We start from the raw sequence: 14,856 nt of genomic DNA, 5'->3' as shown, positions 1-14,856 counted from the left end.
CAACATTTCTAACATAAAACTTTAGGGTACTCAAAACGCCAGGGTTCGCTGCCCTGGCAAGTGGACAAACTTAAAACAGGGCCACTTGCCTTTATTGGATGAAACGATTACAGTGTGCAGCAGCATATGGAAACAGTTTGTGTGCGTGCTATGGCGCAATGTAGGCCTACTGTATGTGTGCGTGCAAATTACCGGATACTGTAGGCGGGATATAGAAGAAGAATGGATATTGAATAGTAAATCAAATAGAACACAGGCCAGGACGACGTTACACATTTCGATAGGACAACACGTTTGCGTGTAACAACGGAAACAGCAGCAGGAGGATGTAGCGGCGGCCGAGGTTCTTTGACATCACATTCACATTCACAACCATCACACACAGGAATTCCTCTTTTTTTTGCTCTCTCTCTCTCTCTCTCTCTGTCTCTCTCTCTCGTCTCTTGCTTCCGATGCTGTTATTATAATAACATCATGCATGATCTGGTTGGGACCGGTTCGGCATGGATCCGCGTGGTCTTATAACATAGGACTACTAGAGAGGGGTTCGGCGGAGGTTCTAAAACATGTCCAGTATCCTCGACGCGGCGTCCCGGGTGAAATGGGACCGGACCGCCGTGGCCAAGAGAGCCGTGCTCCTGGCCGCCGCCGCGGCCGGCGCCAGAGCCCTGTACCCGGTCATCTACAGACACATCCACCGCAGGAGAACCGGAGGTCCGGGGGAGAAGAACGGATCCGCCGCCGGTCTGGTGGTCGTCAAACCCCGCAGCGCCGAGGAGGAGGACGCATCGACCACCAGTCAGCAGAAGTAATAGACCTGTCACAATTATTATTTACATAATGTTATTATCGTCTAATCGCAATTATTTGAGATAATCGTAATTTTTGCATAAATAGTCATAATCGTCATAATCATTTATTACCATGTCAAAACGTACACCGTGTACGTTTTGATCTTGTAGATCTGCTTCCACTATTTTTGAAAAAATACATTAATAGTGGAATTTGCCGAGTGGAAATAGAAGATCTACAAGCTTAATACGTGTATGGTACACGTATTAAGCTTGTAGATCTTCTATTCCCACTCGGCTGTATTTTTTCAAAGTATAAAAGTAATTAAATTATGTATATTATTTGTCATAGGCCTATCTGACTCGTGCAAAGCCAAAAATAAATTACCGGTACATTGTATTCACAAGTTCCAAGTTTAACACAATCAAATCGTTAATCGCAATTATTTGTGTGACAATTAATCGCCAACTTACGTACTTGTTGTAATCGTGTGTGACAGCCCTGCTGCGGCGCAGAAGAGATCCACGTCCCTTGAGGTGAACGCCGAGTTCTTCCATCAGATGCTGGAGCTGCTCAGGATCCTGTTCCCGCGGCTAGTGTCCAAGGAGCTGGCCCTGCTGTCGCTGCACTCCGTGGCGCTGGTCTCGCGGACCTTCCTGTCCATCTACGTGGCCAGCCTGGATGGCAAGATCGTCAAGACCATCGTGGAGAAGCGGCCGCGGCGCTTCGTGATGCAGCTGGTCAAGTGGCTGCTCATCGCCATCCCGGCCACCTTCGTCAACAGCGCCATCCGCTTCCTAGAGGGCAAGCTGGCGCTCGCCTTCAGGACGCGCCTGGTCGACCACGCCTACCGCACCTACTTCACCGACCTCACGTACTATAAGGTAAAAACTATAAGTTATTACTGTAAGGTTTCCCCAAACATTTCAGGCCACGACCCCCCCAAATGAACAAAATAATCATAATTTGAACTGGGGACCTCAGGGGGCATGCGTTAGTCTGACATCCCGTTAGTCTGACTGCGTGGCCGCGTGCGGTCAGTGTTGGGGTAACCGTTAGGGTTAGTATGGGGCTTTATGGTCGGAATATTGGGTAGTCGGATTTATGGGTGTCGGACTACTATTGGGACGTCGGCAGCGATGGCTCCAGAAAATTGTGACCCCCCCCTACCCTGACAACCACTTGGAATTGTAGGCATTAGCCTTTACATTCAGCGTGACTCGGTTCCACAGATTGTGAAAACGCTTTGCACTGCAGATGTTCACAATGTTTGCCACTTTCTTACGTAATATTTGCCCAGTTTGGTATTTAAAAGGTCTTGAAAGTCATTCAATTGTCACTTTAGAATGTGCAGATAACGGAACCTGTATACATTTGTACTGGATTTTGGTTTTGTTTACTGTTGATTAAAACAAACAATGTTGCACAAAAGCTAATCATCTGGGGAATCCCCCCCCAAAACAACATATTTGGGGCGGCCCCTGGGTCCGACCCCCAGTCTGGGAACCAGTGAACCACTGAGTTACAGTTCATTTCCTCTACTGCAGCGGTCCCCAAACGTTTTTTGGCCGCGCACCGGCTGTTACCTCCTGACCTAGCTGACGCACCCCCCAACGCTCAGTCTCGTTGTATTTGGCAGAAAAGTATTTTTTTTTATATGATTATGGCAAATAATCACAGAATGTTACTGCACTGAGAGACACACAGCTGCTGTTCAAGGTTCAAGGTTTCTTTATTTTTGTCTCCCGAAGGAAAAATTTGTCTTGGGCACCAAGGAACCGCCGTGCAGCATACAGATACAATACAATACAATACAATACAATACAATACACAATACAAGACAATAATGGTACACAGTGATGCGTACAACATTTAAATACCACACACACCAACATACCTAGTGCAAAGAGGAGAAGAACATCATTACCTCAATACTCCCACAGCTGCTCTATACATCTCCTTACAACAGTGTTTTACCAGATTTTGCCGTTTTACAACACTATAAAACCCAAGAAAGCCTATGGATTGTTTGCATTGGGGTCCTACATATTCAAATCATCAGAACATTTACTGATATGTTGTACTCCACTACATTTAATCTCATTACCAAGACGCCAAGATATGGCGTCTCCGTTGCGACTTAGCTTTTCCTCCCCGGGTTGGAGGGGCTGGATGGAGCACCACAGCTTGTGATTGGGTAGTGGGGTAGGGAGCGCTCCGCTTTGTTCATTATAGGGGGGGGGGGGGGGGCGAGTATTTACTATTCTGTGTCTTATCAGGTTGCAACTCGAACAGGGCTGAGTCGGCTCAAGCAAACTTTAGCCACGTGAGACACCACCGAGCAAGCTAAAGCGAGCGAGTTGCCGTGTCGAACGTTGCGACGGCACGCCTCCATCGCAGGGCGAAAGCCCCACCCACCCAGGGAGGAAAAGCTTAGTTCTGTCAGCATTCAATAAAAATATATACCAGCTCGAAGCGTGTCGGCCCGTTAGACACACCAACGGACCGACATGCGGAAACAACGGTCGGACATGCGGTCGGACATGTGGTCGGACATGAGGTCGGACATGCGCTGCTCCCATGCTTGCGGTTAGGGTTACGTTAGGGTTTGACCCTAACGGGTCCGTCTCAGAGATAGAAATGCCATTAAATTGGGAACCCTTAGACTAATGCACATGAAAATGGGGGGTCCTTGAAATTAAATGGGTTGAGAAATGAGAATCACTGCTAGAGCCGTAAAAACCTTCTCTTATGGGCGTCCCTGGCATATCCTTTCAAATGGGAGTCCGTGGGCAAATTAGTATCAATTTGGGGGTCCTTGACATGAAAAGGTTAAACCACTGGTCTAATGACACTCGAACCAGTAGTATGTCTAAACTAAAGCCTCTACCCTATAGGTCAGCAACATGGACGGCCGGCTGTCCAACCCGGACCAGTCGCTGACAGAGGACGTGATGATGTTCTCCCAGTCGGTGGCCCACCTCTACTCCAACCTCACCAAGCCCATCCTGGACGTGGTGCTCACCTCCTACACGCTGATCCACACGGCGCAATCGCGCGGCGCCAACGCCACGGGCCCCACGCTGCTGGCGGGCCTGGTGGTGTTTGCCACGGCCAAGGTGCTGCGTGCCTGCTCACCCCGCTTCGGCAAGCTGGTGGCGGAGGAGGCCCACCGCAAGGGCTACCTGCGCTACGTGCACTCCCGCATCATCGCCAACGCCGAGGAGATTGCCTTCTACAGAGGACACAAGGTGTGTGTGTGTGTGTGTGTGTGTGGGTGAGGGCGGGTTGGGGGGGCAGTTATAACTAGGCCTGTGCCCGATTAATTTTACACAATCGCCTAATAGGGCTGTGTCATGATTACAAATTTAAGTTGGCGATTAATTGTCACACAAATAACTGTGATAAACTGCGTTTGCCTTTATTCTTCGTAATCACAAATTGAACAGGGCAAACAAAGAACAAATAAATCACTGACACGTTTAATAATTACAAAAAAAATATTTTCAAAAAAATGACAAAATAGAGGAAATTGGTGATCTACAAGCTTACAACACGTCACAACGACGTGTTGGATTTCGTGCATATGCAGCATAAATTAATCATGACACTTAGTCCTTTAGTCCTTTAAATCCTGTGGCGGTCCAACACAACACAGTGTACCACAACCCTACAGACTAAAACAATTACAGTGCACTGTTTTCTTTTTTTCTTTAATAATAATGGAATTAGAGGAGAAACTGCAGTGCAAACAGCCAATCTAATGCAGAGAGAATTGGAAGCTGTCCAAGTACACCAGTTTCCATTTGCAATAACATTGTACGTCATGGGATGTACTCTGAGACGTTATAACAACACTACGCTATGCTTTGCTAAACTACATATACCACCAGTGGTATATATTTCCAGGCCAAGGACCCCTTATAGCGACACTTGGGGCTCCAGAGATAAAATACAACAAGGGTCCTTGAAATGTAGATAGAATCACTGTTCCCTCTGTGTGTGTGTGTGTGTGTGTGTGTGTGTGTGTGTGTGTGTGTGTGTGTGTGTGTGTGTGTGTGTGTGTGTGTGTGTGTGTGTGTGTGTTGTGTGTGTGCGTGTGCGTGTGCGTGTGTGTGTGTGCGTGCGTATGCCCGGGGGCGACTGTGGCTCAGGAGGTAGAGCAGGTCGTCCAATGATCCATGGGTCGGCGGTTCGAATCCCGGCTCCTCCTGTCTACATGTCGAAGTGTCCTTGGGCAAGACACTGAACCCCAAATTGCTCCCGATGTGCTGGTTGGTACCTTGCATGGCTTCCGCCGCAATCGGTGTATGAATGGGTGAATGTAATGCACAATCTATGTAAAGCGCCTTGGATAAAGGCGCTATATAAATGCACCATTTACCATTTACCATTTACCCTGCGCTAGGTGGAGATGCGTCAGCTGCAGAAGTGCTACAGCTCCCTGGCGGAGCAGATGAACCTCATCCTGTCCAAAAAGCTGTGGTACATCATGATAGAGCAGTTCCTCATGAAGTACGTGTGGAGCGGCAGCGGCCTGGTGATGGTGGCCGTGCCCATCATCACAGCCACGGGCTTCGCTGACAACGGTACACACTTCAACAATATAACCCCTTTTCATTTCACAGAAATCCTTTCCTTCTTACCGCTCTTTTTAGCACAATGATTAACCAATTAACACCCGGAAAGCATTTTGTGTCATTTTAGATTCTGATTTACAAGATATATTGTATTGTAACATTTTGAACAATTTAGATTTTTTTTAACACAAATCCTGGCATTGTTATGTGGGATCTCTCTGCTATGCTGATCATGACATTTGAATACCACTGTTGTTTATCGTTGACCTCACAGTCAAGTTGTCATCAGCGCCTGACACCACCGGCCCAAGGAATGGAAATAATATATTAATCCTTTGGTAATCTTTTGGTGTTTTAATAGATGTGTTAATAGCAGATCTACAAGCTCATAGCGCGGCACCGAGTGCCGTGCTACGAGCTTGTAGATCTGCTATTTTTGAAAAAATCATGAAAAATGTGACGCAAATTTTTGAATATATATTCTTTCAGAGCAAATGTTTTTAACTAAAATCTTTGCTTGTGGGGGGCATATGAACATATTTTCAGAAGGGGGTCAGCGGCCAATTACATATAATCTTTAGGGGTCCTTGACTCCTCGACATGAAATTGTTTGAAAACCACTGATAGTTAAAATAGGTTTTTCTGAAAACTGTCATGATTTAGAAGACATTTTGTAGAATCTGGTCTCAGTCCTAAATGGGTTAAGTAATTCTCTCTCCCTCTCTCTCTCTCTAGAAACGGCAGACGGCCAGGTGTCGATGGTGAGCGAGAGAACGGAGGCGTTCACCACGGCCCGCAACCTCCTGGCCTCGGGAGCGGACGCCATCGAGAGGATCATGTCCTCCTACAAAGAGGTGAGAGCTCCTCCTCCCTGTCCGTTCCACATCGCCTCCATGTGGAACACTGTCCACCAGTAACCTCGTATCTCCGCATTGGAGCAGCCGCTCCAATGCACAGCTTTGTGTGTCTGTCTGTCCGTTTGAGCACGGAATGGATGACTTTGACTGGCTGATGTTATGATGACGTTCTCATCATCGTACATCATCATCATGATCGGTTTCTGCCCCGACAGCGACGATAGCCATGACAGAGGAGTCGTCTGTAACTGAAACTAACAAAAGAACTAAAACTAGAATTGGAAAATAACTTTTATTTAACTGAAATAAAATGAGAAAAATAAAACATAATAAATACAAAATAACTAACAGTTTTGTGTATTTACAAAACGAGCTAAAACCAACTTAAATCATACAGGATATGGCGTTGATATCTAAAATAGCAAACATAGCAGTTGTACAAGCTCACAACAGGATCAGCACACACACACACACACACACACACACACACACACACACACACACACACACACACACACACACACACAAGAAACACGTACATCAGGGAATGAATGGCTTTGTTGGTTGAGGACCTACTGCTCTCTCCCTCTTTGCTTTTTAATCCAGAAAACGGTGAAACCCAGTTCAGTTGAGTTCATGCATTCATTCACTCTTAGGGTTGATTGGAGGCCTGTAAGAGGATTGTGCAGGAAAAGCCAGGGCCATTTGGTTCTGTTTCTCAATGTTGAATGTTTCTTATTATACGAAAACTGCCTCTGCAAGCGATTAAGAAGAGAAGATATGTGTTACAAAATGCACAATTATTCAGAATTTTAATTCTAAAATAGCAGATGTACAAATTTGTGATGCGCTGCAAGCTTGTAGATTATACTATTTTTGTATAGCAAAAGTATGAATGGATAAAGTGGTTAAAATGATCGTGATGCTGTATTATCTACTTTCGCTGGGGACCCCCTGGAACCTCCCCAAGGACCCCTGGGGGTCCCCAGAATGAGAACATTGTAGGTGCATACTATACACGTTAGTCTGTAATCGCTCCACAGGTAAATAGCTCTACCCTGGCCTATATGTTTTATGTTTTAGTGACATCAATGATGAGGATGTCGAGTCGACTGTAGAATGTGTGGCAGATGCATGTCAACAAGCCTCTGCTTGTTTCAGGGCCTTGGCAACGTGCACGTCTGTGGCAACTTTAAAAGGCTTGCAACACATTCCTTAACGGGTACAATCTGCTCACACCTCAAAAAGCTGCTGATATCATGGTGTGTGATTAATAGCGCACGTGTGTGCAGTGGTGGAAAAAGTACTGTTTTACTTACGTAAAAGTATCAATACTGCAATGTAGAATGTACTCTCTGTTACAAGCAAAAGTCCGGAATTAAAAATGTACTTGAGTAAAAGTACAAAAGTATTGTTATATCACAATGTACTTAAATTAATGTACCAAAAGTAGAAAGTACTCATTGCAGAATTTTCCAAGTTTTCAAATGTCTAAAGTTTCAAAAAATCTTTTGAAAATAGCAGTTCTACGAGCTTACTATGCGTGGCATCGCGTACACATTGTGAACTTGTAGATCGGCTATTTTCAAATGTGTATAGGGGATGGGGTGAAGTTGGTAATGTATATGTTTTGTAATAATAATCCAAATCTACAAAGTAACTAGTTACTAAAGTTTTCAAATAATTGTAGTGGAGTAAAATGTTTGCATATGAGGTGTAGTGGAGTAGAAGTAAAAGTTTTGGAAATTGGAGATCTCAAAATTGTACTTAAGTAAATGTACTTTGTTCATTTCCACCACTATGGCCTGACTCACACGGTCGCAACAGATTGATGTATGATATGATATGATATAGTACTTTATTGTCAGTTCACACTGAAATTTGTCTTGCGACACAGCAGCCAAGTATGCAGAACACATATACGTACACACATTTGACATAACACAAAGAACAGGACAATTTACATACATAAAGACATGAAGACAAGAGCAATATTCACCGCTTAGATTATCCTGTGGCTACTACGACTCTTGATTAAGCCTCAAGGTCGACTGGTGGACAAAGGACCTCTTTAGTCTGACCTTATTGTATGCTGGTACACCATATCTCCTTCCTGAAGGTAGCAACCTATATTCTCCATACAACACATGCTTAGTATTAGAGGTGATATTCCTTGCTAACCTTAGGATGCTGTTATCATACGTGGATGTATAAAGTTTCTGAAGTTGTTGTCCAACAATCTTTGAACAAATGTTCAGTTGTTGCAGCATTTGTGACTTTAGGGCTGCAGACAAACATCCATACCAGGTGGTACTACAGTACTGAAGAACACTCATAATAACAGAAGTGAAAAACATAAGAAGAATCCGTCTACTAGCACCGAAGGATCTTAGACGGCGAAGGAAGTAGATTCTTTGCTTTGTTTTCTTACACACTGAATCAATCTGATCGTTCCATGACAATAGATGGTCTATTACTACTCCTAGGTATTTGTACGAACATACCTGGTTGATCGGTTCACCATGAATAGTAATGGGGGATCTGTGTATCTCTGGTGGTGTACCAAAAACAATCTCTTCTGTCTTTTTTGTGTTAATGATGAGAGCGTTGTTATCACTCCATTCAACCACCTTATTTACTCTGTGTTGGTGCAGTCCAGGATCACTGGAACTATCTAGGAGAGAAATCAAAACTGTATCATCTGAGTATTTTAGAATGTATTGGTCTGGTGTGTCAGTGCGACATTCAGACAGGCATTCCTCAATACGACAGCTGTCAGTATAAAGGGTGAAAAGTACAGCTGAGCTCACACACCCCTGGGGAGCACCAACATTGGTAGTTAATGCTGATGAGAGGGTTGTGTTCACTTTCACCCTCTGTACTCTGTTAGTAAGAAAAGAAGCATACCAGTGAATTAAGTATGGATTCAGTTCCAACTGTACCATTTTTGACACTAGTATATCAGACTGTATTGTATTGAAAGCTGAAGAAAAGTCTAAGAATAGTACTCTCGCATGATTCTTATTTGACTTATCGAGGTGTTTTGTAATTAAGTGGACCAGTGTCACAACCGCATCCTCTGTACCGCAACCCTTTTTATAGGCAAACTGACTGGGGTCGAATATTTCTTTGGTTATACTAACAAGATGTTGTAACAGTATTCTTTCAAGTGATTTCATAATCACTGAAGTGAGAGCTATGGGTCTATAATCCTTATGTTCTTTTGGACATTGGATTTTGGGTAGTGGTTTTATGTGTGAGGTTTTCCAAGACAGGGGAATTGTGTGTGTGTCTACAGAGGTTTGGAATATTGGTTGCCACACTGGAGCCAACTCAGATGCAACGTTTTTGAGGAGAAAAGCGCTACATTCATCTGGCCCATTAGCTTTCCTTGTGTTAGTACACTGAAACACTTTCCTTACATCCTCTACAGTGATGGTAATTCTGTCTGAGGGGGCAGGTGTTACAGCCTTCAGTATTTCAGTGCACTTTGAGGAATTGTCCAATGATTCAAATCTGGCGAAAAAGGTATTTAGGTCATTAGAAAAACCAAGTTCATTTTCAGTCACAAAGTTTCGTTGGGGTTGACATTCCTGTCATAGATTTCATAGTATCCCATGCCTTTTTGTGATCATTGGCATTAAACGCATCCTCCAGACGCTGTCTATGTGCCAATTTTGCCTGCCTCATTTTCGTTTTTAACTTTTTTTCTGCCAATTTAAGTGCACCGAAATCTTTGTTTATGAAGGCTGTTTTCCTTTCATTTATTACATTTTTTATATCTTTCGTCACATATGATTTGTTGTTCGGATAGATTTTTATCTCCTTTGTAGGAACAACCAGCTGTACACAAAAATTAATATAATCATTTGTAACTGTGGTAATTTCGTCCAATGAACCATCTCTGAATGTGTCCCAATCAGTCCAGTCCAGGCATGCTTGTAGTTGTTCCTTGTTTTCATTTGTCCATGTCCTAACTACCTTCTTCTCTGGCTTCCCTCTTTTTAATTTGGACTTATAGACTGGAGTCATGCACACAACATTGTGGTCAGAGGTCTCTATCGGTGGCCCAATCTTCGCTACATATGCATTTGGAATGTTTACATAGCACTTGTCCAAAATATAATTTTTTCTTGTCGCATCCTTGACGTATTGTTCAAATCCCGGCAGCACAGTGTCCAGATAACACTGGTTTAAGTCTCCAAGAACGACTGCTGGTGCGTCCGGGTACTGCAGTTGGAGCTCATGCACACAGTCAGCAATGGTCTTTGCTGCTTGTGCAGCTCTTCCTGGCCCTTTTGGGGGCACATACACAACAAACAGCAGAACGCATCCAAATTCGCGGGGTAGGTAGAAAGGTCTTAATGTCATGCCCAGGATCTCTACATTGGGATCGTCACATATCCTCACTTTTATTGAGTAGGATCGACACCAGAGATCATTGATGTACACGCATACACCGCCGTATCCGCCTCCTCCACCTCTGTCTAGGCGCACCAGAGTGAATCCGGGGACTTCATACAGTGAGTCTGGTTTTGATGGCTTTAACCAGCTTTCAGTGAAACAAAACAGCGATGCCTCACGAAAATCATTACAGTACCTTGCGTATGTCCGTATCGTGCCGATTTTGTGGTGTAATGAACGTATGTTGGCCAGAACGATAGAGGGGAGCGGGGGGCGCTTGAATCTCCTCCGCAGTCGATTCCGTATACCGCCCTTTCTTCCTCGTTTCCTTTTCCTTCTGTGTCGGATCAACTCCTCGGGGATGTTGTTCAACACTGACAAACAGACGTGGTTGTTGTTGTTCGTTGTGCGAGGCTCCGGCCGCAGTGACAGCAGCACATCTCGGCTGTACACACAGGCGAGTCTGGGCGCCTCCCCACGCCAATTGTTTGTGTTGTCGAATTGTTGAGTCTGAAGTTCGACTGACAGGCATCTTCCACAGGAGTGTATAATCCACAGAATCAGCAGAGCGATTTCTACGGCCCTTATCTTCCACATCCTTACACACATAACGACTGACATTACGTAGGCACACGGACAAACATTAAACATTAAGGCATACAAGGCACGCTGGGTCGCAGTGCAGCCGCTGAGCAGCGCACCGGAAAAGAAGGTATGCTTGTTGTATGCAAAGGGTGTGATACAGCTTGCCCCAATGCATTTCCAATGGGCGTCACATGGTTTGAGGGAGGGGCGCAGTCGAAACACAGCCGAAAGCCATACAACAGCTTGTAGTCCAAAATATGTATCAAACCATGTGACTTCCATTGGAAATGCATTGGGGCGGCCATGACACTTGACACAACATTCATACAACAAGCATGCATCAATGTTTTAAAGGTCTGAGTGAGGCCTATGTGTGAGCATATCTGCTCTGGTTGTGTGAATGGTCCGGTGGCCTTATAACATGTCCCAGCTTGTGTTGAAGTCTGGCGCGGTGTCTGTATGCAACTGTCCTGCTATATCGCATGGATTAAAGTTCTCAGTCGGCACGACTGATTCCAGTCATTTGGAGGTTTCCATAAAAGATCGGAGCTTGACAGATTGCCTGTTTTCGGTGATTATTTTAAGATAAGAGCATTTGAAGTGATCAAGCTAGCATTATGTTCAGAAGCATCTTCCATCACCCAACCTAAGTTTTTCACAATGCTGTACCTGTACATCTGTGTGACAATAAACACCTTGAACCTTGAACCGTGAACCATAAAATCATAGTCTTTCTCTATAAAATCTAAAGTTAAAGCCTCAATCTGTGATTTCTTCACCTGGTTGCTTCACCTTCACCTGGTCCGTATGTGGAACAGCAGGATCAATGTTAACATCATCATTTTACATATTGTGTAACAATTTGACTACGGGATAAAGACATAGCAACCCGCGGTCTATCGGGTTGCAACTTGAGTCGGCTCAAGCGAACTTCAAATTGTGTGCTTGTTTTCTAAAATCCAAGCCCTAAAAATACCTTTAGTGTTAGTTGTAAATTCCCTGTTGTGTGCTGTCAGGAACATCTAGAAATGTTCCCGGGTCAGAATGACCTGGTGCATGTTGTTTAATCATCTACAAGTAGTCACAAACAAGTGTGTGTGTGTGTGTGTGTGTGTGTGTGTGTGTGTGTGTGTGTGTGTGTGTGTGTGTGTGTGTGTGTGTGTGTGTGTGTGTGTGTGTGTGCGTGTGCGTGCGTGCGTGTGTGCGAGAGTGTGTGAGAGAGACATTTTGTGTCAAACTGACCCAAACAGTATCTGTGCAATATTAACATAACAAGGTTACGAAAACACAAAACTAACAATTTTGTGTTTAGATTTGTGTTTATTCTGAGGTGACAGGGGGGAGTTTCCTTGTTTGGACGGAGCGCCGTCCAAACAAGTTACTTGGATTTCAGACGTTCACACGTACACACAGAGACTTGGTGCATTTATAGTTAGATAAACAAATTGTAAATAATCATGGATGTCACACTGCAGCAGGGGAATGGTAAGCATTTGTGTGATCTACAAGCTAACAACACATCACGATTGTGACACGTTTGTTAGCTGGTCAAAGATCTGACCTGAGCAACACCATCTTACTACAGATTATAGGCTAGATGAGGCTTTAAAGCCTTAGAATACCTAGTTTACCAAGAATCAAGACGGATGTAATTTGTCACACTCGGGTACAAGCAGCAAGATGCTTTTGTGGGACATCACATGTTCAGAGAAGACTAAGATAACGAGATATAACAAATTCAGCCTGAATGCAGTTTCTGTTTGTATCACTGTCACACTCTGGCTTGTTTACTGCGAGTTGGGGGCATTGCATCCTGCCATACGACCCCCGAGGGCTGATACGGCAGAATTCAATCACAAGCTTATCGCCCCTCTTGCTCCTTTTTAGCTAGTGGTTTACGGTGAAGAAAATAACGAGCCACGCGAGTGGCTTAGAGTTAGACGGATGTTTATGCTAAATGAGTTTCACATGGACTCATGCTAAATGAGTTTCATGCCTGCGTGCAACAATCAGATATGCCATCATTAGATTTACAGATACTGCGCAAATGGAAGGGACGGTAATTTTGCATGTATTTTTAGTTGCACACGATGTGATGTCAGTCAACACTTAACATTGTGCTGAAAGGGGGAAAGCCTGATCTTGGATGGACAGTATAGACAGTAGCTTGTCTGTGTAGGGAGCGAGGGACATACAATGTATTGAACCAACAACAAAATAATTCCAGTGTTTTTTTTAATATATATTGGATTGTATAATATTAACCCATTTAGACCTGAGGCCGATTAAAATAATGTCTTTTAAATCCACAGTTTTCTGAAAAACCTATGTTTCTATGTCAGTGGTTCTCAACCTATTTCATGTCAAGGACCCCCAGAATTATATGTAATTGGCCGCTGACCTCCATCTGAAAATATGTTGTTCCAGGGACCTCCCAGATGCAAATATTTGAGTTAAAAACGTTCGCTGTGAAAGAATTCAAAGATTTGAGCCACGTTTTCACGATCTTTCAAAAATAGCAGATCTACAAGCTCATAGCACGGCACTCGGTGCCGCGCTATGAACGCAAGAATGCACTGTTTATTAAAAGTCTGCATCTGCGGGCACGGTGGCGCAGTCGGTATCGCTGTCGCCTCACAGCTAGAAGGTACCGGGTTCGATTCCTGCCGGGGGACGCTGTGGGTGTTCTCTCCTCCGCGTGCAGCCAGCGACCATAGCCTAAATGGGGTTGGCGAAAGGGCCTTTCTGTGTACAGTTTGCATGTTCTCCCGTGGCCCCTAGGCCTCACAAAACACATGCAGTAATCCAGGTCTCTATACTGCCTCCCCCGGTCACCTACTACGTGACGTCACAATTTACAATTTACAATTTACAATTTAGGCATTTAGCAGACGCTCTTAATCCAGAGCGACTTACAATAGGCAAGAACAAAAAGCATGGGAATACATCACATATGTAACAAAATGCATTTATCGCGAAACATGCGTAAGCTAAGACCGTGACTAGAACATATCTATATAATGACACTATACATATAAACTATAACTAGAACATATCTATATAATGACACTATACATATAAACTACACATATGTGCTATACTATGCTGTACATATATACTATGAAGTGCTATGACTACATACAATGCACTTATTGTGCTGTCTACATGACATGCTATAAGTCTGTTTCAAATGCTATATAAGTCTAAGAAGTGCTGTCTAAGGGGGTAGGGTAAGTGCTATGGGCCATGATGGAGTCTGAAAAGGTGGGTTTTCAGACTACGGCGGAAGATCGGGAGTGATGCTGCAGTTCTGATTGCAACGGGAAGTGCATTCCACAGTTTTGGGGCCAGAAGGGAGAAGAGTTTGGGACGTGTGGAGCGTTGTCCCGGCGTTTTTAGTGAGGGTACTTCCAGCTTCCCTGCGTTGGCTGATCTGAGTGCGCGGGAGGGTTTGTAGGGTTCAATCATGCTGGCAAGATATGGGGGAGCCATACCTTTGGTTGCTTTAAATGCCAACATCAGAGTTTTGTATTCTGTGCGGGCAGCGACCGGGAGCCAGTGCAGGGAGCGGAGCAGGGGGGAGACATGTGAGAATTTTGGCTGGTTGAAGACCAAGCGAGCTGCGGCATTTTGGATCA

The 14,856-nt window shown here is 44.4% G+C and overlaps 1 protein-coding gene across 3 annotated transcripts in view; it reads left to right on the top strand.

Annotated features, from left to right (window-relative positions):
- Positions 1 to 313: 313 nt before the first annotated feature.
- The window catches only part of LOC306916550 (ATP-binding cassette sub-family D member 2-like), a 26,653-nt gene continuing 12,110 nt past the window's right edge, over positions 314 to 14,856 (top strand). For 2 of the 3 annotated variants that reach the window (XM_079494450.1, XM_079494451.1), the window contains exons 1-5: positions 314 to 808; positions 1,292 to 1,676; positions 3,690 to 4,043; positions 5,201 to 5,381; positions 6,108 to 6,226. In XM_079494450.1, coding sequence (XP_079350576.1) covers positions 567 to 808; positions 1,292 to 1,676; positions 3,690 to 4,043; positions 5,201 to 5,381; positions 6,108 to 6,226 — 1,281 coding nt within the window. In that variant the 5' untranslated portion in view covers positions 314 to 566. The remainder of the gene's footprint in view (positions 809 to 1,291; positions 1,677 to 3,689; positions 4,044 to 5,200; positions 5,382 to 6,107; positions 6,227 to 14,856) is intronic. The other variant, XM_079494452.1, reaches the window with a different exon arrangement.

This window comes from Electrona antarctica (genome assembly GCF_951216825.1).
Source record: "Electrona antarctica genome assembly, chromosome: 23".
Taxonomy (NCBI): domain Eukaryota; kingdom Metazoa; phylum Chordata; class Actinopteri; order Myctophiformes; family Myctophidae; genus Electrona; species Electrona antarctica.
The sequence above is the reverse complement of the archived record's forward strand: the minus strand, read 5'-3'. Positions and strand labels throughout refer to the sequence as shown.